Here is a 26041-nt window from a genome sequence, read left to right on the forward strand (position 1 = left end):
TTAAGGACTTAAAAGTGTCCTCTGCCTCTGGAGGGAAATAGCTCTATACTGCTGTCTGCTCCAGTAGGAGCCTTAATCCAGAACCCCAGCTTTTCCAGACCTTTGGCCAGCTGACCCAAACATTTTGTGATTCATTTCCACCCAAGCCAGGTGACCTCTCTGGTTCTGCAGAACTCTACCCCACACTGGGATCTGGCTACACTAATCTATTTCCATCCTTTGCCTTCACCTATGAGTCCTACCCACATTCGCCAGGGAAACTACAGCCTAGCCCACATGTTTTCCTGGCTGCCTCTTGACCTGGAGCAGAGCTCCTTGACTTGAATGTACGCATGAATCTGCCAGCCCCAACTCCTGTTAGAACCAGTTCCTAGATGATGCTGTGCTGGACTCAGGCCGCTCTAGCACAAGACCTTAGGAGTTCCCACACTGGCAGCTGAATCTGCAACTCTTGGAAGACTCATTACACAGAGGGATAGGGTCCCACCCAGAGGGTTGCTGATTTCTGAGAATGGGGTGGGGCCTGGAAATTTACATTTTTAACAAATTCCCAGGTGGTAAGTTGTTGCTGATGCAGACATTCTGCAGAGAAATCTACTCTCTGGAAGATCAAGGAAAGGAAGGCTGCCCAGCTCTGACATACAACGACCAAGACCAGATATCTGTCTGGAAATATTCTTAGAAGGAAAGAACTGGGCAAATGACAGAAGTGGGGGAAGGGATGGCTGAGTCCCTCTGTGTGAAAGCCTTGAAGTTCAGCCCCAGTCCTGAGGTCTACCATTAGTGAGATGCTTAGCTAAATCAGGATGGGAGCCATCCTAACGATGAGCTTCTCACACATGTGCCGCAGTCACTCAAGGATAATTAAATGCAGGCCCTGAGATGACTGTAGGCAGGTGGTGGCCTCTGCAGTCCAGAGTCTGTGGAGTCTGCAAGACCAGCAGCTGAAAAACAAGGAGGCCAAGGTTGGAGTCATTCATTCTCCTCTAGCCGTGGACAGGCATTTGGTGGAATCATAGAGGGCTCAGGACATGGCAGAGGTGTCTTTGCCTTCTCTTGTTTTTTTGTTTGTTTGTTTTTGTTTGTTTCTTGTTTCTTTGTTTTGTTTGTGGGTGTGGCTTACGACAGGATCTTATATAACCCTGGTGGGCCTCTAACTGGTGGAAATTTGCCTACCTCAGCACATCCGGCTACCTTCTCTTATTTCTAAGGAGTCTCTCCTGGTCGACAGGAGTACCCTACTGGCAGTGAAGCTTGTAGCTTATTTGAGAGCTGACATTGTTGTGCCCAGACCGAGACCTCGAGAGATAGACCACCAAAGACGAGCATGCAGGAATGCAAAAGCAAGGTTTATTGAAGCAGTTCAAGCCCTGCGGCAGGAACCTTGTCAAGCCATCCAACACAGTAGAGGCCGGAGGAGGTGCCCGCCCCTCTGCAAGCTCAGGTTTTAAAGGCAAAAACCACAAGGTTACATCATTTAGGGGTGCTAGTATGGGTACAAATCTGATTGGCTCACTTCTAGGGACTTTCTAGAAATCATGGCTTAATCTTACTTCTAAGGGGGTGTGTAGCTTGAGTTTTTCTGCCTTGCCCACAGTCAGGACAAATCTCTGTCACCGCCAGTCCCACAGCCGCTCAGACCCAACCAAGTAAACACAGAGACTTATATTGCTTACAAACTGTATGGCCGTGGCAGGCTTCTTGTTAACTATTCTTATATCTTAAAGTAACACATTTCTACAAATCTATACCTCGCCACGTGGCTGGTGGCCTACCGGCATCTTCACATGCTGCTGGTCATGGCGGCATCTGGCAGTCAGTCCTTCTGCCTTCCTGTCCTTTTATTTCTCCTCTCTGTTAGTCCGCCTATCCTTCCTGCCTAGCCACAGCCGATCAGGTTTTATTTATTGATCAATCAGAACAACTTGACATACAGACCATCCCCCAGCACAGCCAAGTGCAGACCATCTCAAACACCTGCACTCAGGCCCATGGTCCTAATCATCCTCTATACGGACCTGCTGGGTAACGCCACAAAGAACCCAAGAAGGGCTCCCACAGGACATACATTAACATCCCACAGCAGGGGTGGTTGCCCATCACCATTTCTCATTGGCTGCCGTCAGGTGGGGACAGTTCTGTGATCAGTTACCCTGGAAACCAGGGTTGGAATGTTCCTTGGTTAAACAGTCATCACCCAATGAATAGCTTGTGACTCTGTACTTTGCGCTTTCTAATTTCTGGAATCTGGGTTGACTGGTTCCAGTAACTCAAGGCCTATATCTAAAATGGAGAAAGCTTAGGCCTTGTTTCTAAGATGGCGGCATTTTGTCTCATTTTGGTCTCACCACTTCATCGACTGACTTTCCTGCAGGCTCTCTAAGACTCCACTCACTTCTGCAGTCTGTTAACCCCGAGACCACACACAGTCTTTTTGAACCTTTGGAAGACTCGCTTGCTCTGTGTAGATTGCCCACAGTTCTTGCAAGGGACCAAGGAAGGTGACATTTGGGGCCATGTGGGTTCCTTAAGACGGATATAGGCCTGAGGGGTTCAAGAAGCATATGTGAAATAAATAGTCATTTTCTTTAGAATTACGGGGGTGGCTGCCTCAAAGTCAACATTCAGCAGAAAGAGGCCTCTGCCCATGAGCCCAGGACTGATTCTTCAAGCTGCTGCTTCTGGGTCCAACATCTCATGATACTTTGACAACCCAATAGGGTAGGAAATTAGACCTCAGAGGTCCATTGCTGTCCCACGTGGCCCCGGGTCACACTTCTTCTGAGACACTGGTTTCTCCAAAACAAAGTCCTCAGATCCAAGTTGTCACACACTGAGTGCTTAAAGAGTCCCCTGCAGGCCTCTCCTCCGATCTCATTGTCTTTTTCCAAAACCATATCCAGGTACCAAGGATGTTGGAAATCAAAGGTCAGGCCTCTTATATCCACCTCTCACATCAGCCTCTCATGTGTTTGTTCTCTCCTGGGTGGATTGCACCATGTGAATATTTGACTGTGTCCTATAGATAGCTGAAGTGCGGCTGTAAGGAGCGAGGAGATTGAGAGAAAGCTTGGGTCTGTGAGCCTCGAGTGTCCCAGTGTCCACATCTGTGAACTCCAGACCCTTACCCAAGGTGCATTACGGTAGAGAGAGGAGGGATGAGCACAGGCTGGGGGCCTCCCTTTAAATTCTTCCTCTCAGCCCTGCTAATACCACAGGCAACCCTGTCCCTGCCCATGGGAAAGAAAGTGAAGGATTTTTACAGTAGCATCATTACTTCTTACAAATGCCCCAAACCATGAAAATAATTTGAAGTTTTCCCTTAGGATGAACTGGTTGTGTTATGTCCACTCAAGGCACCTCTCATACCTAGAAATTTGTAGATTTTCACACTGGTAACTTCCAGCCAATTCAACCACCCTAGACAGTCACTTCTCACCTGCCCAGGGACTTTCTTGGTGACCCTCTAGAAGGTGGCTGGCGCTACAGAAGTTTCTTAGAGTATCTGCGTTAGTTAGTTACACTTCCCATCACTGTCACAATACCAGGTGACAGTTTGATGGGGGAAAAGTTTGGTTTGACTCGGTTTCTGAAGTTTCCGTTCACGGTCACTTGGCACCGTCGTCGTCGTCATGGGTGTCCCATGGCAAAGATTATGGTGGGAAGGATGTTGTGGGGCAGGCTGCTCACCTCATGGTCAGAAAGCAAAGAGAGACAGGCAGACAGGAAGGGGCCAGGAATAAGATACCCCTCCAAAGGCCTCCCCAGGGTCCTGCCTTCTCCAAGGAAGCCCTACCTCCTAAGTGCCCATTCAGTGTGAACTTAGTAATGGATTAGCCCATTGATGCGGTTGGTGTTGGCATGACCCAGGCATCTCTCAATGATGGCATCCACCAGAGAGGGACCAAGCCTCCAACACGTGAGTCTTGTGTAGTGTATAAACCATGACAACGTGTCTCAGATTGTTAGGATCCCATTGATCAGATGGCCAGAGCATACTTGGTCCCACTAGAGAATCTGATAGCGCTTGAACTCTGACCTTCAGAGCCAATTTGATTTTAACATTACAGTAAAACACAATTTAAGTTTTAAAATACCTGTACAATCTACACATGTGATAGAATGTTTCACAGCAACTAAAAACTGCTTCAAAAAACACTCGCTACTTAAGTAACTCCACAAACTAAAAGAAAAAGCGAAGAAACAGTAGGGCTGTGGGATGGTCAGTATGTCAAGTTGCTCTGATTGGTCAATAAATAAAACACTGATTGGCCAGTGGCCAGACAGGAAGTATAGGCGGGACTAACAGAGAAGAGAACTGAGAGAATTCTGGGAAGTGGAAGGCTAAGGAGGGAGACACTGCCAGCCACCACCATGACAAGCAGCATGTGAAGATGCCGGTAAGCCACGAGCCATGTGGCAAGGTATAGATTTATAGAAATGGATTAATTTAAGATATAAGAACAGTTAGCAAGAAGCCTGCCATGGCCATACAGTTTGTAAGCAATATGTGTTTACTTGGTTGGGTCTGAGCGGCTGTGGGACTGGCAGGTGACAGAGATTTGTCCTGACTGTGGGCCAGGCAGGAAAACTCTAGCTACAGGCCGCAGCTTTGGCTCCAAAGAGGGGTCCTGAGCACGGACATGGGAGGATTATGATAGTGTCAGGAGGATGGCGATGAACCTGGACCACAACACCCTGCTGAAGGTTGGATTCTCTTTGTCATTGGAGTCCACAAAGAAGCCACTGAAGAAGATGTCCATGACAAAGGCACAAGATCTAGGGAAATAAAAAACATCCACGTTTAACTTAGACTGGCACACAGGATACTTGAAAGGGAATCCTCTAGTTGAGGTTGAACACACAAAGAGACTCAGACTGCCGTGGAGGGACTCAGTGGTCAAGATTTGATGAAACAGTCAGTGTTGACTGGTTTTGTTCTGAGTCCACCAAAGGGCAAGAGGAGAGGTGGCCGAAGATGAAACAGGAGTCCAGACCAGAGATGTTGTTGATAGATCCTCTACTGACCAGGGGGTCTCTCCATGAGTCCATTTGGTTAAATGTCTTGGATAAATAGGGCTGGTGTAGAACTTGTGTTTATATTAATTTCTTACCCTATCTTCTTAGTATTGCTTTTGAGTCTAAAAGAAAAGTTCTACAAAAAAGGGAACTGTATGTAATATAATATACATTATATAGTTTTTATACTTTTTAAGTTATTTTTTTAATTTTTAACTTTTTAAATTTGTGTATTATGTTATAAAAATCAAAGTACAAATCTGTAAATATACATATATAGATGTATATGTATTTTTTTAGAAGACAGAAATGAAATACACAGGGAAAGGACTAGAAATGATGTTATCAGTGTTGGTTAATGAAGGGACTCTGGCAGCTCCAGCATGGACATGGCTCTGGCAGGTCTTGCCCGTCTCTACCATCCCCTCTGCCTTGCTAAAAGTTGTTAGATCACATTCCTAAAGCTAGCCATCAGTGTCTATTCCCTTATTGGCCACTTCCTCCTCCCGAGGCTGACTACCAAGGTCCAGCTTTCAAAGTATTGAAGTCCAGCAATCAAAAGCCCCCTTTGGCTCACCTAATTAACATGTGCAATTAAAATTAAACACCTCATCCTAACAGGGGGTTTCCCCCTTTGCCTTTATAAATTGCCATTTTTCTATGAGCCACATCTGTCTCCTCTCTAGCCAGAGGCAGTCCTTTGTCCTCCAGGACATATACCCCTGCCTCCCCCTGTTCCCTTCCCTCCCTCCCTCATCCTTATCTCATGTCTTTGTCTCTTACTCTCTGCCCTCTGTCCCTCTAGGACAGATAAATCTCCTTTGTGCTGAGAACCTGGTCTTGGGGTGTCCTGATCTGATACCAATCTTTCAGTTACTGCTAGAGGGTGATTTCTATTTCTTCAGCTAGCAGAGAACAGATCACGGGACTTCTAAGCCTCCATCATTATATGACCCAGTTCCTCATAGTGAATCTCTGTTTCTCAGGAGAGCTCTGTTTTTTTTTTTTTTTTTGTTTGTTTGTTTGCTTGTTTTGTTTTGTTTTTACAGTGAACAGACATTGCTCCTGTAGAGGGGACATTAGCAATTATTACTTCCAATCCCCTCAGAGCACATATAATCCAGGCCCACTGCCTTCAAGGGTCCTGTCTAGTCTCTGTGCCTTGCTCTTGTCAGGTATGGCCTTATCAGGTCCTCACTATGGTCTCCAATGTAAAAAGCTGACATCCAGGAACAACCATCTGTCACTTGCCCCAAGTATAAGCTCTCCCAGAAGGTTACTATGGAAACCCTTTGTCATTAGTTTACAGTGGTGCTCAGGAATCTGGTACAGAGGTCACCTTCTCCCTGCAGAAGACTTCCCTCTGTGTATGTCTGTGTCATAGTCGTCTCTCCTTATAAGGACTTGGGCTGTGTTTGGATTATGGCTCATACATATGACCTCATCCTAACTACTTAATCTCTCCTTTACGAACCCAGTCTCCAAATACAGTCACATTCTGAGGTCCTAGGAGTTAGAATCTCAACCTATATGTTCTGTGAGGACATGATTCAGTTGACACTATCTCTTTGTAAGCATCTGAGTAGTGTGCCTGTCATTTTGTGCAAGTCCTAAGACATTCTCAGAACTGTGTGGGCTTTCTGGGCTCTCTCCCAGGTCTCTACCAAAGATACTGCTACCTGGTATACTCTGTGCCCTTGCACAGATAGAGGTCACTGCTCAGCATTCACTTTAGGATTGCCAAGGGTGCCACCTGCTTGTGCCCACTGAAGGATAAACGTAAACATTTCCATTCTGTATATAGCTCAATCCCTGCACCACGATGTCTGGCACCAAGTGAAAAGTTTCATGTTCAACCAAATTAATTTAGTTTGGCTGATGTCTGTGAAGATGCAAAAACTCTAAGCCAGATAGTGTTCCTCCCACACAGATAATGTGGCAAACAGTCCTGGCATAAAGCTGGACTAATTACGAGTTAACATGAAGCAGTGAGTGTTGGCTGTAATTCAGTGGGAGCTGTGGAAAGCTGGCAAGGTCTCTGCCTTCACAATACAAAGCCCACCCTGTGGTCATACCTACCACCCTGTTCACCAACACCACTCAGGCAAGGGATGTGTCCTTACATGCTGGAGCCATCCATTCAGCTTCATAATAAAGCTCACCTTCCAAGGCCCCAGCTTCAATGTAGAAGGAAACCCACTTGGAAGATGCCTAAGCCTCCAGGCCCTCTCTGCTGTGTGGCATCTCCCCTGGCCCACTGTGGACTCAGGGACCAGAGAAATCAATGAAAGGGAAGACCACAAGCACTGGTCTTTTCTCACAATCCAGTCTGAAGACCCTTTCTCCATATACCAGCTTACTAAACCGAATAATGACCCCTTGGAGGCTTCACAGCTGAAAGCAGGGTCATGAAGAAAGTAGAAACAGGTCCTTGAACGTGCATGGACCAAATTTCATTCATAGTCCAGCTAATGTTTTTTCTGAGGTCAAGCTCTGGACCATGAAGGCATGAATGTTGTGAGTTCTGGGACTGTGGAGGTTGCTTCAGGCACCTCACAAGTCCAACACCACCTCCTCTACTCATTCTTAGTGACCCTCGTAGCGACTATCTCCTCACCTTCCTTCCACCTGGTGGAAACTTGGTGTTTTCCCCCTCCCGACTTCTCATTCTGTCCAGATGTTGCTTCCCTACCTCACAAGGAAATTATGCAGGTGAGCGAAGGCGTACCCTTATCACACTTAAGATGTTTGGCAAGCCTGGGCTATGTGAATGCCAGGTATTGCAAGAGGAGGCTTCCCTTGGGGCTCAGCTTCTCAGAAGCCCACATTGCAATCCTCCTCACTCATCCTCACCTGTCCCTCTCCTCTGGACCTTGCTGAATCTCTCAGGAATGTGTCACCCCGTCTTGAGTTGTGTCTGGGATAATGTGGCCTTTCCTGCAGTGACTTTCATTCTGGTGTTCCTCCCCATGTGTACCCTCACATCTGCTTGTCACTTCCACTGACTGGTGGTTCATATCCAGATGCAAAATCTGACATCTTCTCATGCGGCAGTTAGAGTGAAATGAGGATTTAGACAATCCTTTACATTGAGGCCGTCCATGTTGGAAGTGGGTGTCGCCATAAGGGTACACCAGGTGCCACACCAGTGGCCAGAATTCCACTCCTGAGTATTTGCCCAACAGAAATGGAAACTCTGTTTACCAAGAGACCTTACAGAAGAATTTTCATTAGCAGTAGATTCATTCACAAAAGAGGAACAGACAAGTAGATTGTGGTCTGTGTATATAACCAAATACCAGCAATGAGAATCCAAAGTTCATGTCTCTAAGATGACAATGTTGGTGAATCTCACACACATGATGTGGAGCAAAAGAAGCCAGCCATAAAGAAGAGCCTGCCATGTGATTTCATCTATATTCCATACAAAAGACAGGAGAGTCTAGCCTGACATTAGAAGTCAAGACATTAGGTACCATTGAGGACCTGAGTGCTAGGAATAATATTCTGCATACTTAGAGGGATACAGTTTGTTAAAAAAAAAAAAAAGACTAAATTTTGTATTTGTGTGTGTGCACTTTTTTGTATGCTATACTTTAGTAAGAGCACTTGAAATATTGAGTCCCTAATTTCTATTTCTTGCCAGATTTAGTCCCAAGCAGTGACAGCCTTGGCATTTTTCTGTCCAGCTCTGCAGCTTGGTAATTGCTTTCTCCACCAAAGCTAACCAGCATAGAGAGCTTTGATTTGAGACCAAGGGTTATCACAGATCCAATCTCTGGCACCCACCCCTCTTATTCTTTGCCAGTTGCTTTTCCAGCCCGAAATACTTCATTAGTGATTCTGGTAGGTCAACAATGAACATGTTAACACATGCCTGTGCATTCAAAGCAGCCATTGCAAACTTACAATGCTTTTTACTATTTCAGGGGAAGGGTGTACATGGAACTCTGCCCTCCCAAATGTATGTGCCCAACAGCGTTTGATAAGCCTTCATTGTGGCAGTCCTGAAGATAGAACTTGTGACACTTCTGCATGGATATGGGAACTGTCATTGTCAACTGTGGCCTCCCAGAGATGCCCAGAAGGCACAGCAGTGTCTGTGTAAGGCAGAGGGTTCTTCCCAGGAGGGAGCAAAGCAAATGCCCTCCTCTAAAGTGATAACAGGAGTGGCTGTAGGCAGAACTCATGGCCAGCACCTGAAGACCTTCCAGAGAGTAAAGACCACCCAGGATGATGATGGTGGCCATGAGACTCCCTCAGCATCACGAGTACCTGTTACAGAGTCCTGGTTCCTTCGGCACTTCTCACCCTGCCCCAGCCCTAAACCTCTCCAGCCCCTGACTTCGCTTCCCCCAGCTTCTCTTTCCTATATAACCCAGCCGTTTTTGCCACAAGTTCCCTTGGGCTCTTTGTTCTCATTCTCTTGGTTCTTCTCCCTTTCCTGGTCCACTCACTTGACTCCCTCTCTTTTCTTCCTCTCTGGCTCCCTCTCCCTGCCCACCATGGCCCAGTCTATCCTGCTGGCCATGTTCAGTCTTCCAGATGTCTCTGGCTGTTCTCTCCCTCGTATCTACAATAAAAACCTTCTCCTCAACCATACCTGGGGACAGTCATGTCCTCGTTTTATTCAACACAAACTACAGATCAAGTTGTCAGCCCATCACTTGAGAGGTCTGAGTCAAGAGAATCTCAAGTTCAAGGCCAGTCTCGCTTAATCATGCTTTCAAAATTCTCAGAGACGCCGGGCGGCGGTGGCGCACGCCTTTAATCCCAGCACTCGGGAGGCAGAGCCAGGCGGATCTCTGTGAGTTCGAGGCCAGCCTGGGCTACCAAGTGAGTTCCAGGAAAGGCGCAAAGCTACACAGAGAAATGCTGTCTCGAAAAATAAAAAAAATAAAAAATAAAAAAAAAAATTCTCAGAGACAATGAGAAACACAGGACAAGGAATTCTAAACTGATGGAGGAGCATGGTATTGTCTGCCCCTCCTCTAATCTTCCAACTCTCAGCTAGGAGTCTCCACCCTTTCTTGGTCCATTCATGTCTGGACAGCCCAGAGGTCGCCTTAAACACAATGCCCACTCTGGTCCTGCTTTCTAAGTCTCCACTCTTTTCCCTAGAACCAAAGTCTACCTCCCAAGCACCTGCTCCTTCCTACATGAGATGAGTAGCAGCCTTTAGTACTCCTGGCTGCATATCACAGTGCTTCTAAGACGAAGTACCAGAGTCTTTGTGGGTGGAATGTGTTAGTCACTTTATCGTCACCATGACCAAACACCTGGCACAGAGGAGGGAGGAGGGTTTATTTTCCTCATAGTTTGAGAGGATGCCATCCATGATGTCTTTATTGACCACTGTTGTGTGATTTTTCCTAAGGAGGTGTGAACAAATAGCTATTCACCCCCAAAAGGCCACAATGACAGACTAAAGAAAGTATTCCACTCAAGTCTACTTAGTGACCAGTGAATTTTCAGAGGCTGTTAGAGGAGTGTGGGAAATGGGGTTGCCTACAGGAGTGTGGCTGACTAAGGCAGCTGTATGACCCTTCTTGTGGGCTGGGCCTTAAAATCCAACTGGAAAGCAGTTGGTCACACCCTAACAGCTGTTGTACCAATGAGCAATCTTGCTTGGCGTGTGGTCATTGTAGACCTAAAGTCTACATAGCGAAGGAGGACAGTTGGTGACAGTTCTCTCCCAGCAACCCACATGGGACTTTCTGGCGCTATCAAAGCCAGCCAGCATGGAGGGAACTTTCAGTCCACCCCCATCTTGATTTTCCCATATCCTGAATCCAAAGTGTACAATGCCTTTAGCAATAGGTGCTTACCATCTAGTTCTGGCATGCAGCCAACCGCAGTGGCAACAGCTTTTATAATTTATGAGAGCTTGAGGGCCTCCCTGGCCAACAGCTCCTAAGAATCTCCCTTCCCACTCACACGTGTCTTCATTTAAACTCTTCAGCTTCTTTTTTTTTTTTTTTTTTTTTTTACTGTCCTTTCAGATGCTTTTCAAAATCTGTAAGACTGCCAGTTGTGGTGGCATGCCTTTAATGCCAGCACTCAGGAGGCAGGCCAACCTGGCCTACACAGTGAGTTCCAGGCCAGCCAAAGCTACATGATGAGACCTTAGCTCAAAAATCAAAAGAAAAAAAAATCTGTAAGACATAAAACATTTCTAATTATATAGTGTAATCTTCTTACGGAGGATGGACGAGATCTCTAAGGGCCCACTGTCATCCATTCCAATGATCTTGGGCAGCTAAGGGGATACCAAGAAAACACTGCTAGCAAATGTCCAATATAGCACGAGCTCATCATGTCTGTCAGCTGTTTTGTCTAAAGGACAATCTTGGGTACGGCAGCATGGACGGAAGCCAGCACCCTTTCTAGCTCTCCACATCAGCCACCTTGCATGAGCCACCTGACTTCTCGTTCCTTGCTCCTGCTGCTACAGCGAGGCTGGCTGCTGGCTGTCTCCTCCCTTTTGACAGTATCAGCAGAGCTCAGCCCAGCTCAGGGCCCCACATCCCTTGGCCTCACAGACCAGGCTGTGATGCTTTCAGAACTTGTTTAAAAGCCCTTCCAGTCCAAGCAGCTCAGACACTGAGCATTCCCTGATTACACACTGTTTGGTACAGGGTCATTATTAAGGTTCCACCTACATGCTGAACCATGGATATTCCCTTCCTTTGTATAAAAGGTCACTCACAAAGGGTATCTTTTATTGTCTTCACCTTGTTCTTTTCCTCCTTGTTATCAACTCTTCCCCCCAGGCTCCAAGTTTTGGACCCCAGGAAGGGCTCTTTAGCATAGATCTAATTTGTATTCTCTTGTTGCGCCCTGCTCGCTATAAGAAACAGGAAGTCAGCGTCTCCATCTCTCCACTTCTACTTTCCTTGACAAATTGGAGGTGAGTGTGTAGGCACGTCCATCTTTTCCCCATTGTAAACCTTCCCCCCTTACACAGGCGGTTCTTTCTGGGAAAACAGCTCAGACTTGTTTACATGTCTCATTACCCACAACACAAACCATGTACCTGATGCCACAGTCTGCTTTCAGTCCCATATGTGATACTATAGGGGTTACAATATATTCTCTGGTTCCCCGGAGGTTTGAGGGGAATCCCCATAGTCACATGGTAGCTAAGTCACTAAGACTCCCCGCAAAGGCATCCATTCTCTGACAGCTTAGAATTGGTTGCATGTCCTATCACTCATCTCAAGGAGCATTCGACTACCGCCATCTCAAGGAGGTGCATTATCTCATACCACATGGGCAAAGAGCCTTGGGGGACTGCCTGCTTCTTGGTGCTCCATCTCATACAGACTGGCCTTGGCTGCGTATGTCAGCACACAAAGCAGGACCGTGCAGCTGTTCCACCCCAGTGCAGGGGCCATGCAACCATCCCTCCCCAGTGCAGGGGCCATGCAGCCACCCCTCCCCAATGATGCAGGGCCATGCAGCTACTCCTTCCCAATACAGGGCTGCCTGGCTTGAGCCCCGCTTCATCCGAGCCCGGCTTCATCTGTCTGGCATGGTCAGACTAATGAGCACTAGCTCGACCCAGGGAGGTCTAGCATGGGTGGGACCAAAGGGGATCCCAAAGGACTGCCAGTAAGAACATCCGGGAGACTGGAGGGGGGCAGGGACATTTACACCCTAGGAAGAATGGCGGTAGGATTCATGTGGTGTATGTCACTGGGGCAAGAACATCGAGGGTGCTTCATCTGCATACTCAGGGGTAACAGGAGCCAGAAGGAACTTTATGAGGTCATATAGGAAGTCCAACCCATATAAATCCAGTGCTCATAAGGACTTCTTATTTGACCTGGCAACCAGTCCCTGTAGCCTGGAGACACATGAACTTATCAGTTGTTATGTGCATCGGGGCACATCAGCACTCACCAGGGAAGCCTGTCTGCTGGGGTCTGCGGGCAAGGCAGGGGCAGCCCCCCGCCACTCTCTGGATGAGAAAATCTGGGGTTTAGGCATGCTCCGACCCCTTCTTAGCTTCTTGAAGGCGCTTCTCTACTCGTCTTTGGTTCTGTCGTCCCTGTTCATGTGCCAATTGTGTTGTGTGGCTCTTCCCAAGGAGGCACAATGAATGTCTGTTCACAAAGAGAGTCACTGATGACAGACTCAAGAACAGCTCCACTCAAGCCCACTCAGTGCACCCTGAGTTTACTGACTACTAAGGAATATGATAAGACACACTGACTGGCTGAAAGCGGCTGATCACCTGAACCATCCAGACACAGGTGACAGCTGGGGCAGCTGTTCCTGATCCTGCACGTGAAAGCTGGTGGCAGGTAATGTGTCCCCTACCAGTCGCATCTCCTGGGGGGTGCTGGTGGCTCCTTTAGGTTTCAGCTTTCTGAGACTTGTAAGTTTTGATCAGTTCCCAGGTCTTCACCAGCTTCCCTCTCTCTTCCCGGGCAGGGATGCGACATTTGGAGGATTCACTGTACCACGGCTCCATCCTCACCTCACAGGAAGAGACAGGAAGAGAGAAGGGGGCCAAGCAGGAAGTGGCCAAGGCAAGGTGAAGCTCTCCAGGACTCTTCTTCCAACCAGGCCTGCCTTGTATCATCCCACCTCCGGCTATAACGTGAGTCCACCAAAGGCTGAATCCAGTCAGTAGGTCAGAGCCCTCGGGATCTGAGCAGCATCGGAAACACTCTCAGACACCCCAGAGGTGACTTCACCAACCCCTTGAGTGTTTCTCAAGCCAATCAATTTGACCATCGAAATTAAGCACAACAAAAAAGTTCTCAGTGAAGGTGACAGCAGGTAAGTGCCTGCTCCCTGGTTCGTAGTCAACCGTCTCTTGCTTGTTTCCCTTGGCGGAAGCAATGAGGGGCTTCTCAGCCTCTCTACAAGGGCACTAACTTCACACATTGGGACTCTTCCTTCATGATCTCTTAAAGTCCCCCCTCATCTTGGAGACTAGGATCTCTCTCTCTCTCCTTCCCTCTCTCCCTCCCTCCCTCCCTCCCTCCCCCTCTCTCTTTCCCTTCCTTCCTTCCTTCTTTCCTTCCTTCCTCCCTCCCTCCTCCGTCCCTCTCTCCTTCCCTCCCTCCCTCCCTTCCTTCCTGGCTGCATTAGTGATGGAGCTTGGCTAACCCATTCCTTGCACGTATGCGGGAATGATCTTCTCACACAGAAACCTTTTGGAGCAGAGTTTATTTGACATCACAGGTTGTGCCTTGATGGTCACTGTATTTGCTAAGTGTTCTCAACTAATCCAAGATCTAATCAAAATGAGGAATTTATCGAATGAAGACCCATTGGGCACACTGGAGTTTCCCCTCTTCTCTGTCACTTCTTTTCAACACACTTAAATGTCTGGTATTTGTGTAATGACAAGACATGTGCCATAGCCCCCGGGGTCCCGAACACCCACACCCCAGGGGTGGCCCATTGCACCCTGGTAGCCTGCCCATCACTGTCAGGGTGAGGAGACCTGAGGCCCTGGTCTCTCTGCTCCGGGAAAGAAGCCTCCCTCTTGCTCACTTGTTTCCCACACTTTAGAGCTGGACGGCCGTCTGTGAGGCAGGGCTGGCTGTGCGGCTCACAGCTGCCTCGCACACTTTCCCTGTCTTGTTGGCTGCTTCCAGAGTCCTCCTTCTTCTCCAGCATGTTCTGTCCTCCACACTTCTGGGTGTCTTTGAGAACAGCCCTTTGTTCACTATCAAGAGGAATCTGCAGTCTCTTCATTTGGACGTTGCCTCCTACTCTGCCAAAGCCCTGCTCAGAAAAGAAATGGAGAGCCGAGGGGGTGGGCAGCGGCGGCGGGGGCAGTACACAGACTGTGTGGAGGGGTGAGGCCCCAGGCTCCATTGCTGCCAGGCTAAGTGGCCTTGGAGCTGTGCGAGCCTGTGACCCAGCTAGTACAGAGTTTCGGTAAGACTAGAAGATTCTGGGTCCTTCTGCAGCAAACCCTAATTATGTCCTTACGTATGTATATAACCAACAAGTTTTCAGTGATAGATGTCTTCGGGTAGTAAAATATTAGAAGTGGGTTTTTTTGTTTGTTTGCTTTTTCTTTGTTGGTTTTTCGAGACAGGGTTTCTCTGTGTATCTTTCAAGCCTGTCCTGGATCTCACCCTGTAACCCAGGCTGTCCTCAAACTCACAGAGATCCGCCTGCCTCTGCCTCCCGAGCGCTGGGATTAAAGGCCTGCACCACCACCACCACCACCCGCCTGTTTGTTTTTTGCTTCTCTGTATTTTGCAAATAATCTACACAAGGACTACTGCGGGTATGTGTGTGTGTGTGTGTGTGTGTGTGTGTGTGTGTGTGTGTGTTTGTGTCGTGTGTGTTCACGTGCACAGAGTTGGTAAGTCTACAAAGAAACGCAAACATTTTTTAAAAGAAGAAATGAAACAATTTTTTAAAGTCAAACAAAGGTAAGGGGTGGGGTGGGGTGGCGCAGCTGGAAATCCTCAATCCAGCTACAGTCGTTCTGCTGCGACAGCCTAAGGTCACCGCCAGGCAGAACTCTTTGCACGCTCTTCTGGCGCCATCTGCTGGTTATTACAGGGAAGACAGCTTAATTTAGTTGGCGAAGGCGCCCAGAACTGCAGCACAGTGAACAGCAGTGGGATCACACTGAAGACTGCACTGTTCACAGGCAACCTTACCTATCCTTACCTACAGAACTCACTGTCAATTTTGCTTTTCTGTAGTGAGCACTCCAGAAAGTCCCAGTGTTTAAGGCCTTGGGACAGTCACCGCTACCTGTGAGCCTCCCGCCGTGGGCTGGAGGCATGATTTAACCCCTCCCTGTGCCTGAGCCTCTCAGGTAGTAAAGGCCCCCAGGAAATAGACTTTCAGTCATCATCTGTGCACGGTTGCTTTCGGCTCCATCTAGCTCTACCTCCCCAGTTCTCACAGGTCTGGAATCTATTGGCCTTGGGGCGAACCTTGACCCTTAAGTATCCCTAGGGACCCCAAACAGCCCAAAGTCCTGCGAAGTCCTCAAGTCTGTCTCCCTGCTCACTCAGTCCTGCTTGTCCATCTAACCAGGAGAAACCTAGCAACACTTCCACCTTGATGGACTCCAGCTACAGGCATGAGAATGCAGGCAAATGCCAGTCCTTCTTAATTGCTTCTTCCCCTAGAGGCTGCTTGAAAGAGGACCCCCCCCCCCCGCGGCCACTGGAGGCTTGTCTTAAGGGGCAGGACAACAGATGTGTCCAGCAAGGCTTCCTTAAGTCGCCTTGAATGCGGGCAAAGGAAGACGCCCAAGCTGTAGTTCTGAGTATTGTTCTCAGGTCCTTCTTAACTTCCAGATCTTCACGTGGTCTCATCAGTGAAGAGTAACGAGAAGCTCGAGTCTTCCAGGATGGAGGAGTGACCCGGGAGCCCTTGATTGGTCCTGCCGCGGAGGGAAGGGCTGCCCTGTTTGGAGGGCGGCAGAGAGGCCCCCTCCCCCCCAGCAGCGCCTATATAGCTGAGTGGTGGCCTGGAGAAAGTGTTCGGGAGCAGTGCCGGTCTCCAGGCTCCAGAGGTCACAGTAGCAGAGAACTGAGGTAGGTGGCAGGGTTTTCCCAGACCGAGCGGTGGCTTGTGACTTCCCTTCCTGCCTCGGGATCCCAGGCAGGGAAGCTATGAGCACCGCATGCCTAGCTGCGCCCCTGCATTCCTAAGTTATGATGCTACTGGGAAACGCTACTTCAGGGCTAACTGGCGGGAAATTTGCTTTTAAGCCCTTATCTGTGAAAGCTAAGTCCTTTCTCAAGACATCTGTGCTTGCATTTTTTTAAAAATATTTGACTCACTCTTAGAATTCTTCCATGATATTACTCTTAAAGATTTCTCCTACCACGATGTGGTCTGATAACATGGGGGTGCAACCCCTATCGGAAGATCAATAAATATTTACTTCATACTTGGTCCTCTTTGGGGAAAAGATGGTTTGAGTTCGTTGTGATTGGGGTGGGAGGTGCTAGAGGCTGGGTACTTTAGCCAACCAAGGGCTGAGCCCGGCAGTGCCCATGGGGATGGGGCAGTGAAGCCCCTCTGCGTCCCCCAGAAGTGACAGGATATGCTCGTAGGCTGGGATGAGCTTGGGTCTTCTTTTGTTTTTGTTTGTAAAATAAGCATCAGTGTTACCCCCAGAGTTACACAGCCTAACAGGAGCATCGGGCCTGTCTAGGGATGCTGCAGAGAGGGGGGGGGGGCAGGGGGATGCTTGCTGTGGCGCTCCAGGGACCCGCAGTCAATCTTCATCTAGGTGATAGTCCCGCCCCATTGTGCTGTAGGAATCTATGTCCCTGGTCAAGATAGACAAACAGCTTGGTGCTGGAGTACTCTGGTGCTGGCCTTCAGGGTGGATTTCCACAGTAACTAACTTCAGGAGCAAGAAGTCACAGCTGACACAGCTGGAGATGACAGGGATGAGGGAAAGTCCCCGAGATCAGCAGCTCTTTGGACCCTGGGATAATCTTGGCAGTCACCCAAGTCTTGCTAACTAACATCCCTTTCCTCTAATGCAGTGGTTCTCAACCTGCTTAACGCTGGGACCCTTTAATACAGTTCCTCGTGTTGTGGTGACCCCCAACCATACAAATTTTTTGTTGCTACTTCACAACTGTAATGTTGCTACTGTTGTGAAATGTAATGTAAATAAGTGAGACACAGTTTATCTGAAATGTGACCCCCCAAGGGGGTCTGGACCCACAGATTGAGAACCCCTGCTCTAATATCTCTTGAAATCCCTCACCAGCCCTGATTTCTGTTTGCTTTAGGGGCCATCGTGTCCCCAGCAACACAGACCATCAGCAGCACCTGCCCCTGACTTCCTCACAGGCAGTGGGGCAGTTAGTGGTGTCTGCTCTCAGAAGCAACGCTGAATTCAAACTGGCCACCTACTCCAGTGCAGCTCTGGGCAAATTACTTGATATCTCTCTGAATCCCAGAGCAACTTCTTATCAAAACTGGATAAAGTGCTTTCTCCTTGTGAAAGTTAGATATCACAGAAGGGCTTGACGTAGTGGCTAACACTTAATAAGTGTGTGACTAGAAGCTATTAGGATGAGCAGAGGGCACATTGTCCCCTGGGTGAGATTGGAGAGGTTGCCAACAGCACATTTTGATGGTGATGGAGGAGGCGGGGGCCCCTGGCTGCATGTCCATCCTCCTCTCACTGATCTCTTTAGAATCAGCAGCCATGTCTTAGAGTAGAAAGGGGACCATAATGGAACAGTGCCACCTCGGGACAACACAAAGTAAGGATACTGAAAAGACAGCCCTGATCAGGCCCTTTGGTTCCAACTCTTACCTCCCAGGGGTCGTTGCCTTGAAAGACCTGGGCAACACAAGGAAAAGCTGCCTTCATTGTGCATCTGTTTTCCTATGCATGGTCAACAGCTTTCTAATCTTCTCATCTGCCCCAAACAGCAAAGATCAGACCAAGTGGAGAAATCCCTGGGCAAAACAGAAAGCTGCTAGCAAAGGTGACCCTGGGCAGCCTGTGCATGAGATGTCATTATGAGCTGAGGCTTCCTCTAAAATCTGTCACCTCTTGGAGGGTGGGAGACTGAGGCCTGTGGGGAGGGTGACGGCCCAGCCTTTCCCTTGCAGATTCTCACACCATGACGAACCGCCTGGGCACATGGGGGCTGGCCATCTTCTGCATGCTGCTTGTCAGCCACTTCTCCACAGTCAAGGCGAGGGGCATAAAGCACAGGTTCAAGTGGAACCGGAAGGCTCTGCCCAGCAGCGGCCAGATAACCGAAGCCCGCGTGGCTGAGAACCGCCCGGGAGCCTTCATCAAGCAAGGGCGGAAGTTGGACATCGACTTCGGAGCAGAGGGCAACAGGTACTACGCGGCCAACTACTGGCAGTTCCCAGATGGGATCTACTATGAAGGCTGCTCTGACGCCAACGTGACCAAGGAGATGCTGGTGACCAGCTGCATCAACGCCACCCAGGCGGCCAACCAGGCTGAGTTCTCCCGGGAGAAGCAGGATAGCAAGCTCCACCAGCGAATCCTCTGGCGGCTGATCAAAGAGATCTGCTCCACCAAGCGCTGCGATTTCTGGCTGGAGAGGGGAGCGGCACTGCGGGTCACTGTGGACCAGCCAGCGATGGTCTGCCTGCTGGGTTTCATTTGGTTCTTTGTAAAATAAACAGCAACGAGGCTGGCAGCCACAGAGGTAAGCCAATGGGCAAAGGTGGGCCGAGGTACCCCAGTCCCTCTCTCCAGCCCCAATGTGTGATGATTCCTGGCACTTCAAAAGTCCCTCCCAAGTACTCCCCTCCCCACATGTGTTTAATAAGGTGTTTCACTGTCCCCATGCCCCACCCTTGTGGGACCCAGCTTGCTCCCACTTTTACACTAGGTGATAAACCAGCGAAAGAACACAGAAACTGTGCCGTGCACTGCATCTGATTCCCCAGCTCGTGGTCGTAGCCAGGAAACTGGGGTTTACATTGCTGAAGTCATCCTCCAGTACAGACAGGATGCAGCAGAGCTGGGGTTCCCCTGCCCTGTCTCCCCTCAGGTTTTCTGCTCTGTGTAGCCTGGAGCTGCCTCATGATCCCTTCAGGATTCAGGTCCCAGTCCAGGCCTGTGTGTGGAGAGGAAGTCCCACCCTGAAATAAGTGGGGATCCCTGGGCAACAGCTATGCACTTGACACCTGACAGTGAGACTGAAATATCACCAAGAGGTTAAACTGAAGTAGACACTACCCTAGACGAAGGGTCAGAAGTCAGATTGCAGGGGAATTTGCCACTCACCCCCAGAGAGCAACTTCAGGGTGGGATGCATTTGTAGGGCTAGATACTACTCCACAAGGATTGGTGCTGGCTGCTCTGGTCCCTGCCTGCAATGACCTGCAGGGTTAAGAAACCCCTGGTAAATGACACATTTGCATCTTTCTTTTTTTTTTCTTTCTTTGTTTTGTTTTTCTAGATGGGAATCTATGTAGCCCAAGTTGGCGTCAAACTCAGGATCTTCTGGCCTCTGCCTCCTGAATGCTGGGACTACAGACATGCGACCAAGCCCAGATTCTTGTTTACCTCTGATGTCCCCTGGTCCTGTGTGTGTGTTCTTGGGTATCTTGTGAGCATCTTCAAACATGCTCCCTTTATACAGAGCTCTCTGCAATATATATATATATGACTATTATTTAAATTTTTAAAAAATCTAACCTTTGAAGATCCTTCCACAGGCCCTCCTCCCCTTTTGGGGGGCCCCAGGAGTTGCTGAGGGTGTATTCTCTTTTGAAAGGCGCATCTGTGGGGGCTTAGTGGGAACGTTATTGTCAAAGGATTCATCTGCAGCATTTCGGGACATGAGAGCTGATAACAGTACCTCATGTGCTGAGTTCCCACTGCTTCAGTTCTTCTCAAGGACATCTCTGCGAGGCTTCACACGGTAAAGGGCCTTGAGGCGGGCAGCCCAAGGACACACAGCCTACCACGGGACCTTTGGCCACTGGTCAGACAGCGCAGAGAAACCAGCCTGCCGCTGCACTCTGGCGCCAACCCCAGACTCCTCGACTCCAGACGTCTGCTACTCCTAAACCAGAGAGCAAGGAGAAGCCCCGGACCACAGTCTCTTCTTTGCATGCCATTTTAAAGAGCAGGTAGTAAAGAAAGATGGTTCTTAGATGGTGACGTTGGTGTTTCAGCTCCCGGCTCAAGGCTTAATTACTAGGGTGGGCGCACAAAGCAGTTGGCTACCAACTTCATTCTGATGTGAAAATGTTCAGACTGGACATAGTCCATGCACCATGATTACTGTGTTCTCTCATACCACTGCTTGTCACACCCAGCGAACCTAACTGTGACAGCAAATGAATGTTCATGTGGGATTTGACTGCAAAGTTTGCCTGTTAAATGTTTAGCTGAGACATCCTTGCTCTTACAGATCAGAATGAGGATATTCGAGTCTGGCTTTGACTTGGCCAAGAGTTTACTGGCTGACCATTAAGAATAGGGCCCCAAATGGCACTTCTACATTATTCTAGTAGTGACTTGATAACATGAACAATTTCACCAGCCATTGCTTTCTTATCCCTTCTGAGCGTTACCAAGTTAGCATGTGTGTGTGTGTGTGTGTCGTGTTGGTGCTTAGGCAAGCTGGAGCAGAGTGAAAAGTGGCCACACTTTCACATCCAATTATGTCAACGCCTTCCCATTTCTCCTGACTCCCCTCTCATTCACTCACTTGCAAATGCAAACGTAGAAATTTGCAATCCTAATACAGAGCGCTGGATACCTTAAAGCTTTACTTAACTTCATTTAATGCTTTCTGTCCATTTTTTAATGACTTTTGTTTTCTTGTTTCTCCAGCCCCATCTCCCTCCTTCTACCCTGGTTTGAGACCTGCACCCCTTTACTGTATGTATTTAAATATAAAGACAAGGATTTTTATTTTGCTCCATTACAACCTTTAAAACACTGTGATCAAGTGTATAATACGTGTTTCTCTGAAGTTTGCCTTCCTGACTTAATAGAATGCCATTAAACTCTCTGGATCACTATCTAACTAGTTAACATGTCCTTCTAGATGACTGCGAAATATTCCACAGCACAGATGTGCTGGGACTGACATAATAATTTCCTTCTTGATAGAACTCCAGATTGTTCTTATCTGGCAAACAATAAACACCCTTATAGAGAGAGCCACGGTGCCTGGTGGTTTATTTCTCTAGAAAAGATTCACTCCCACAAAACCCCTGCAACAAAGCAGGTCTATAACTCAAACTTTACTTGCATCCTCTGTTGTGTGGGAACACAGCTGGTCATGCCCTCTGTCACAGCCTGAGAATGATCCCTTTGCAGTGTGTGAAGCTGATGCTCCTTCCAACACTGTTTCTGTATCCGCTGTCCTCAGCAGAGGACACACGAAAGCTTCCTGAGGACCTGGAGGACCATTCAGACAGCACAAAACCACTGGTCCTTGGCTCAAAACACGAGGAAGAGAAACCTCAAAATTTGGCAGTGAGACTGTGGGCCTTCCACTCAAAGAGCAGTGTCTGTGGGCAAGAGGGGACTCCCGGGGTTCAGTTTGACCCTGCCCTTTGGACAGACTCAGAAAAGTTGCCCATGCCAGTCCTGCATCCCAGTGAGGATGCTCCAGAGTGCAAGGCTCAATAGAACAGGATGGAGCTCGGCCACAGTAGCCACCCTCCCCTCTCAGCTTAGGCAAAAAAACCAATCAGCATCCCTCTCAAGCCCCTGTACCTGACACAGCCCAGGAGGCAGCTGCCAGCCTGCAGAATCTCCCCCTCTGGGCTTCGTGAGATGTGCCACTGGCAGTGGTCATGATCCTCCCTGCCCCAAACTCTCAGTAACTGGCTTAGGTGGTGGCACATTGTATCGGGAACCTCAAGGGCTGCTTCACTTGCAGTACGGACACACCCACACCTCTACCCAGTATTTTTCCTCCATTACTGTGTAAAGCTAGACAAGGGTGCCCTAAGGTGCCTGAGTATTCCCATACTAGCAGGGTCTGTTCTGAAACACTAACAGAAGGCCTCATGTGATGCCCAAAAGCAGACAGCCTTGTAACAGAACACACTTGCCAGAACAATCAAGATCTCCACTGATGTGCCATTGTGACCAGTTGCCACCAGAAGCTTAGACACGGGTCTTTTGGACAGTGAACCTGTTGGCAAGCCTAGCCAGGCAGCAGCCACATGCTTGTCCTTCCTGCCCCGAGGCTATGAGTCAGCCAAGCACAGGGCAGAGATCCACTTCAACTGGGCACCCACATTTCTTGTAGAAGGCAAAGGATCAGACCAGCCTACCACTGGGAATTCGGGACCCTGTCAATGGAGTAAATCAGGACTTCCTGGAACAGTGGGGGTAAGCTACTGTGCTTCGAGACATCTCTAAGCCCATCCTAAACTGTCCAAAGAAGGCCCCAAGGAAACACACTCAGCTGGTCCCTTAGCAAGTAGGAATCATTACTTAGGCTTGGAGGCTCAGTGGAAGTGTCCCCTCTGAGCAGAAATAGGCACCAAGAATGCTCAAGATCCCACCCTGTGGACCCCAAAGCCCCAAAGCTATCACACAACAAGCATTGAGCCCAGAGATGGCTGGAAGAATTGGTTTCTCCGATACTGTGTTAGAAGCTTCAGACCAGGATAAGCCACATGAGCTGACCACCCCTCACCCGTAAAGACCTTCCTGGTTGGCATCTCCCAGTCCTCAATCATCACCACCTCCCCAAGAAACCTTCCCTGTGCACTGGTCTCTGCTGGACCGACCACCAGGGGATTCCCAGATTCTATTTTGGTGCCAACCCTTTTGTGGAAGTGTAGCCTTCTTAAACAATGTAGATTGTTTTAACTCCAGATGACTCGACCAGAAAGCTGTGGAAGGAAATTATCGGGGGACAGACAGGAACTAGAGGAAGCCGGAAACAAGCAGGTCAGGGCCGGAGGTATTAATTACCACAGCTGGCCTCCCTGGAGGGAGGAGAAAGACAGTGTTGGGGAATGGTGACGGGCAGTGAAGAACGCACCCATGGGTGTCCAAGGAAGAAGTTCCCCCACTCATGTTCATTAGAAATGAAGTGAGTACTAGGACTTACCAGAGGAGGGTGTCAGCCCCAGCCACGCACACAACCCCTGCGGTCCAGTTCAGCACCTCAGAGAAGGGTCTCAAGTCCAAAGCAGAGAACAGATAGGGAAGGGCTGCATCAGTGTGTGGGTCTGGAATTTCCAAGCCTATATTTAAGCTTCCTACATTTTTAGCTGGCTCTTTTTTTTTTTCTTTCTCATTCTGTGCTACCTCACACTCAAAAACAAAAAGGAATGGGGTGTAACTTAATGGTAGAGCATTTGCCCAGCATCCATGAGGCCCTGGATTCAACCCAAAGAACAAAAGAGAGAGAAAGAGAAAGGAAAAAAAAGAGGAGGGAACAAGGAAGCTTGAATAAGCCAAAATATATCTTTGGAGTCTGAAGAGATGTCACAGCAGTTAAGAGCATTGGCTGTTCTCCAGAGGATCTGGGTTCCATTCCCAGCAACCACATGGCGGCTCCCAACTGTCTGACTCCAGCTCCCAGATCTAATGCTGTCTTCTGGCCTCCACAGGTACCACCACACACACACACACACACACACACACACACACACACACACACACACACACACACACACACACACGTTGTTCCCAAACATACACACAGGCAAAACACCCATACACATAAAATAAAACTAAATCAAAATTAAACAACAACAACAACCATGTTCTCCCCTCTGCCTTCCTTTGAACAAAAGGCAAAGGGGTAGTGGATTTTCCTTAGCCTTTGGCCCACTTAGGATGACCAAAGCCTGGAGGCCTCTCCCACCTCCCACTTCTGCGTTAGTGATGTTTTCTGAGTTTCTTTGGTTTCTGGGCAGAATCAAAGAAGTACCCCTGGTTGAATTTGGTGTTGTCTGTAGTTTCAATCCTCTTAGCTGAGAAGAGACTGGCCGGTGCAGACAAATGCTCCCAGAAATCCAGCTGTTGGGCCCCCACCGGGGCAGGCTTTGACTACCATCATTTTTCTGGAGGGCCCCCATGTCCAAATCTCAAGGCCATTGGCCCTCTGCCTTGGCAGATGGATTTTACTTAGATCAGATGGGTACCCAGCACAACTCCTCACTTAGGATCAGTGTTTCAGACGATGTCCACTTTTGCCTCACCCTGGGGTTCCACAAGCTCACCTCGTCTTCATATCCATATCCATAAATTCTGCCCACATCTGGAGCTCCTGTGATGTACTAGACCACAGTAGTGGAGGACAGAGACACCACCCCCACATATGTACCCGTGGATAACCAGAGGTGTGTTAGTATACCATTTGGGGGGTGAAGATATACTATTTGTCACTTTCTACAGTGTAAATGGCGACGTGGCCAACTTCGAGGCACTAGCTTGACATACTAAATGTAGAGTGTGAGGGAACTAATATGTGTAAAGCTCGAGAGCCAGTCTGACCAGCTCCCACACAATTTCCAATGTCAGTTTAACGTATAACCTTACACATATTAGTTAATCTCCATAAACAGTTTCTATAGCCTTCCCAAGTCAGAGCTCACAGCAGCTCAACTGGATGGATGAAAGGCTGCCCCCTCAGCCAGCTGGAGACCCAGGACTAGGTGGGCCTAGGAAGAGCTGAGCAGAGAAGAGATGTGGCACAGGCCACTGCTGGAGTTGAGGACAATTTAGCAGTGACTGTGGACTTATCTTACATGCCCAACGGCCAACCAGGCTGTTGTGATGTCACTGTGAGTGACTCTCTACCACCAGCTTCCTGTCTTCCCGGCCTGATGGAGACCTGAGAAAGTTCTAGCTAAGCCCAAACGTCCTCAGGTGTAGCTCAGTGTCAGAGGGGAGAGGAGAGGCATGGGGAGCAGGGCCCAAGATTTTCTAGGAAGCCTTGAAGGCTTCAGCAGCTGCTCTGTGGACACCTTACTCGGCGAGGATGTTGGTGTGGGAGAAGCATGGCCTTAGGAAAGTGGAGGCTGTGGCCAGGCTTGTATTTCTGGAGATGACTCCAGGCACTGTGGGCGTTGGCTGCAGCACACAGCAGAGACAAGGCAGCTGAATGTGGAACACATTGAGTTTGGGAGGTTCCACTGGGATCATGCTTCTGTCTAGCTCCTCCATTGTCTATTTCTCCTGCTAAGCGGATGCCAGAGCCCAGGGTTCCTCCAGCTCCAGGCCCCCGCTCAGGCCTCGTGCACCAGCCAGGCAGCCCCAATAGGCTTTTGCATCTCAGGGTCTCCCACCCCCACTGCACAGGGATTTTCAGAACGCCTGTCCGGGGAGTGTCTATTCAAGACCTAGCAGGGATGGCCTGTGTTTTCCACCTCATCTTTGCTGAAAGGGGCTGCTGCAGGGAAATCCCCAAAGATCTTAAGCCCATGTCCCACAGGGAGGGAGAAACAGCAGAGGCTTAAAGAGTCTGACATGTGGACCATGGGAGCTCAAGATGGGGGCTTTTAGCCGGCCCTTGAGTCATCAGAGATAAGACTTGGGCACAGTCCAACAAGAGCAAAGAATGGGACC

The 26041-nt window shown here is 48.9% G+C and overlaps 1 protein-coding gene across 1 annotated transcript; it reads left to right on the top strand.

Moving 5' to 3' along the window:
- The first annotated feature begins 16277 nt into the window (after window positions 1-16277).
- On the top strand, window positions 16278-21657 carry Prnd (prion like protein doppel). Its single transcript, XM_028878612.2, has 3 exons — window positions 16278-16553; window positions 18607-19181; window positions 19941-21657. The coding sequence occupies exon 2, from the start codon at window positions 18618-18620 to the stop codon at window positions 19152-19154; it is 537 nt and encodes a 178-aa protein (XP_028734445.1). The 5' UTR covers window positions 16278-16553; window positions 18607-18617; the 3' UTR covers window positions 19155-19181; window positions 19941-21657.
- The last annotated feature ends 4384 nt before the right edge of the window (window positions 21658-26041 follow it).

Source organism: Peromyscus leucopus, chromosome 4 (genome assembly GCF_004664715.2).
Source record: "Peromyscus leucopus breed LL Stock chromosome 4, UCI_PerLeu_2.1, whole genome shotgun sequence".
Classification (NCBI taxonomy): domain Eukaryota; kingdom Metazoa; phylum Chordata; class Mammalia; order Rodentia; family Cricetidae; genus Peromyscus; species Peromyscus leucopus.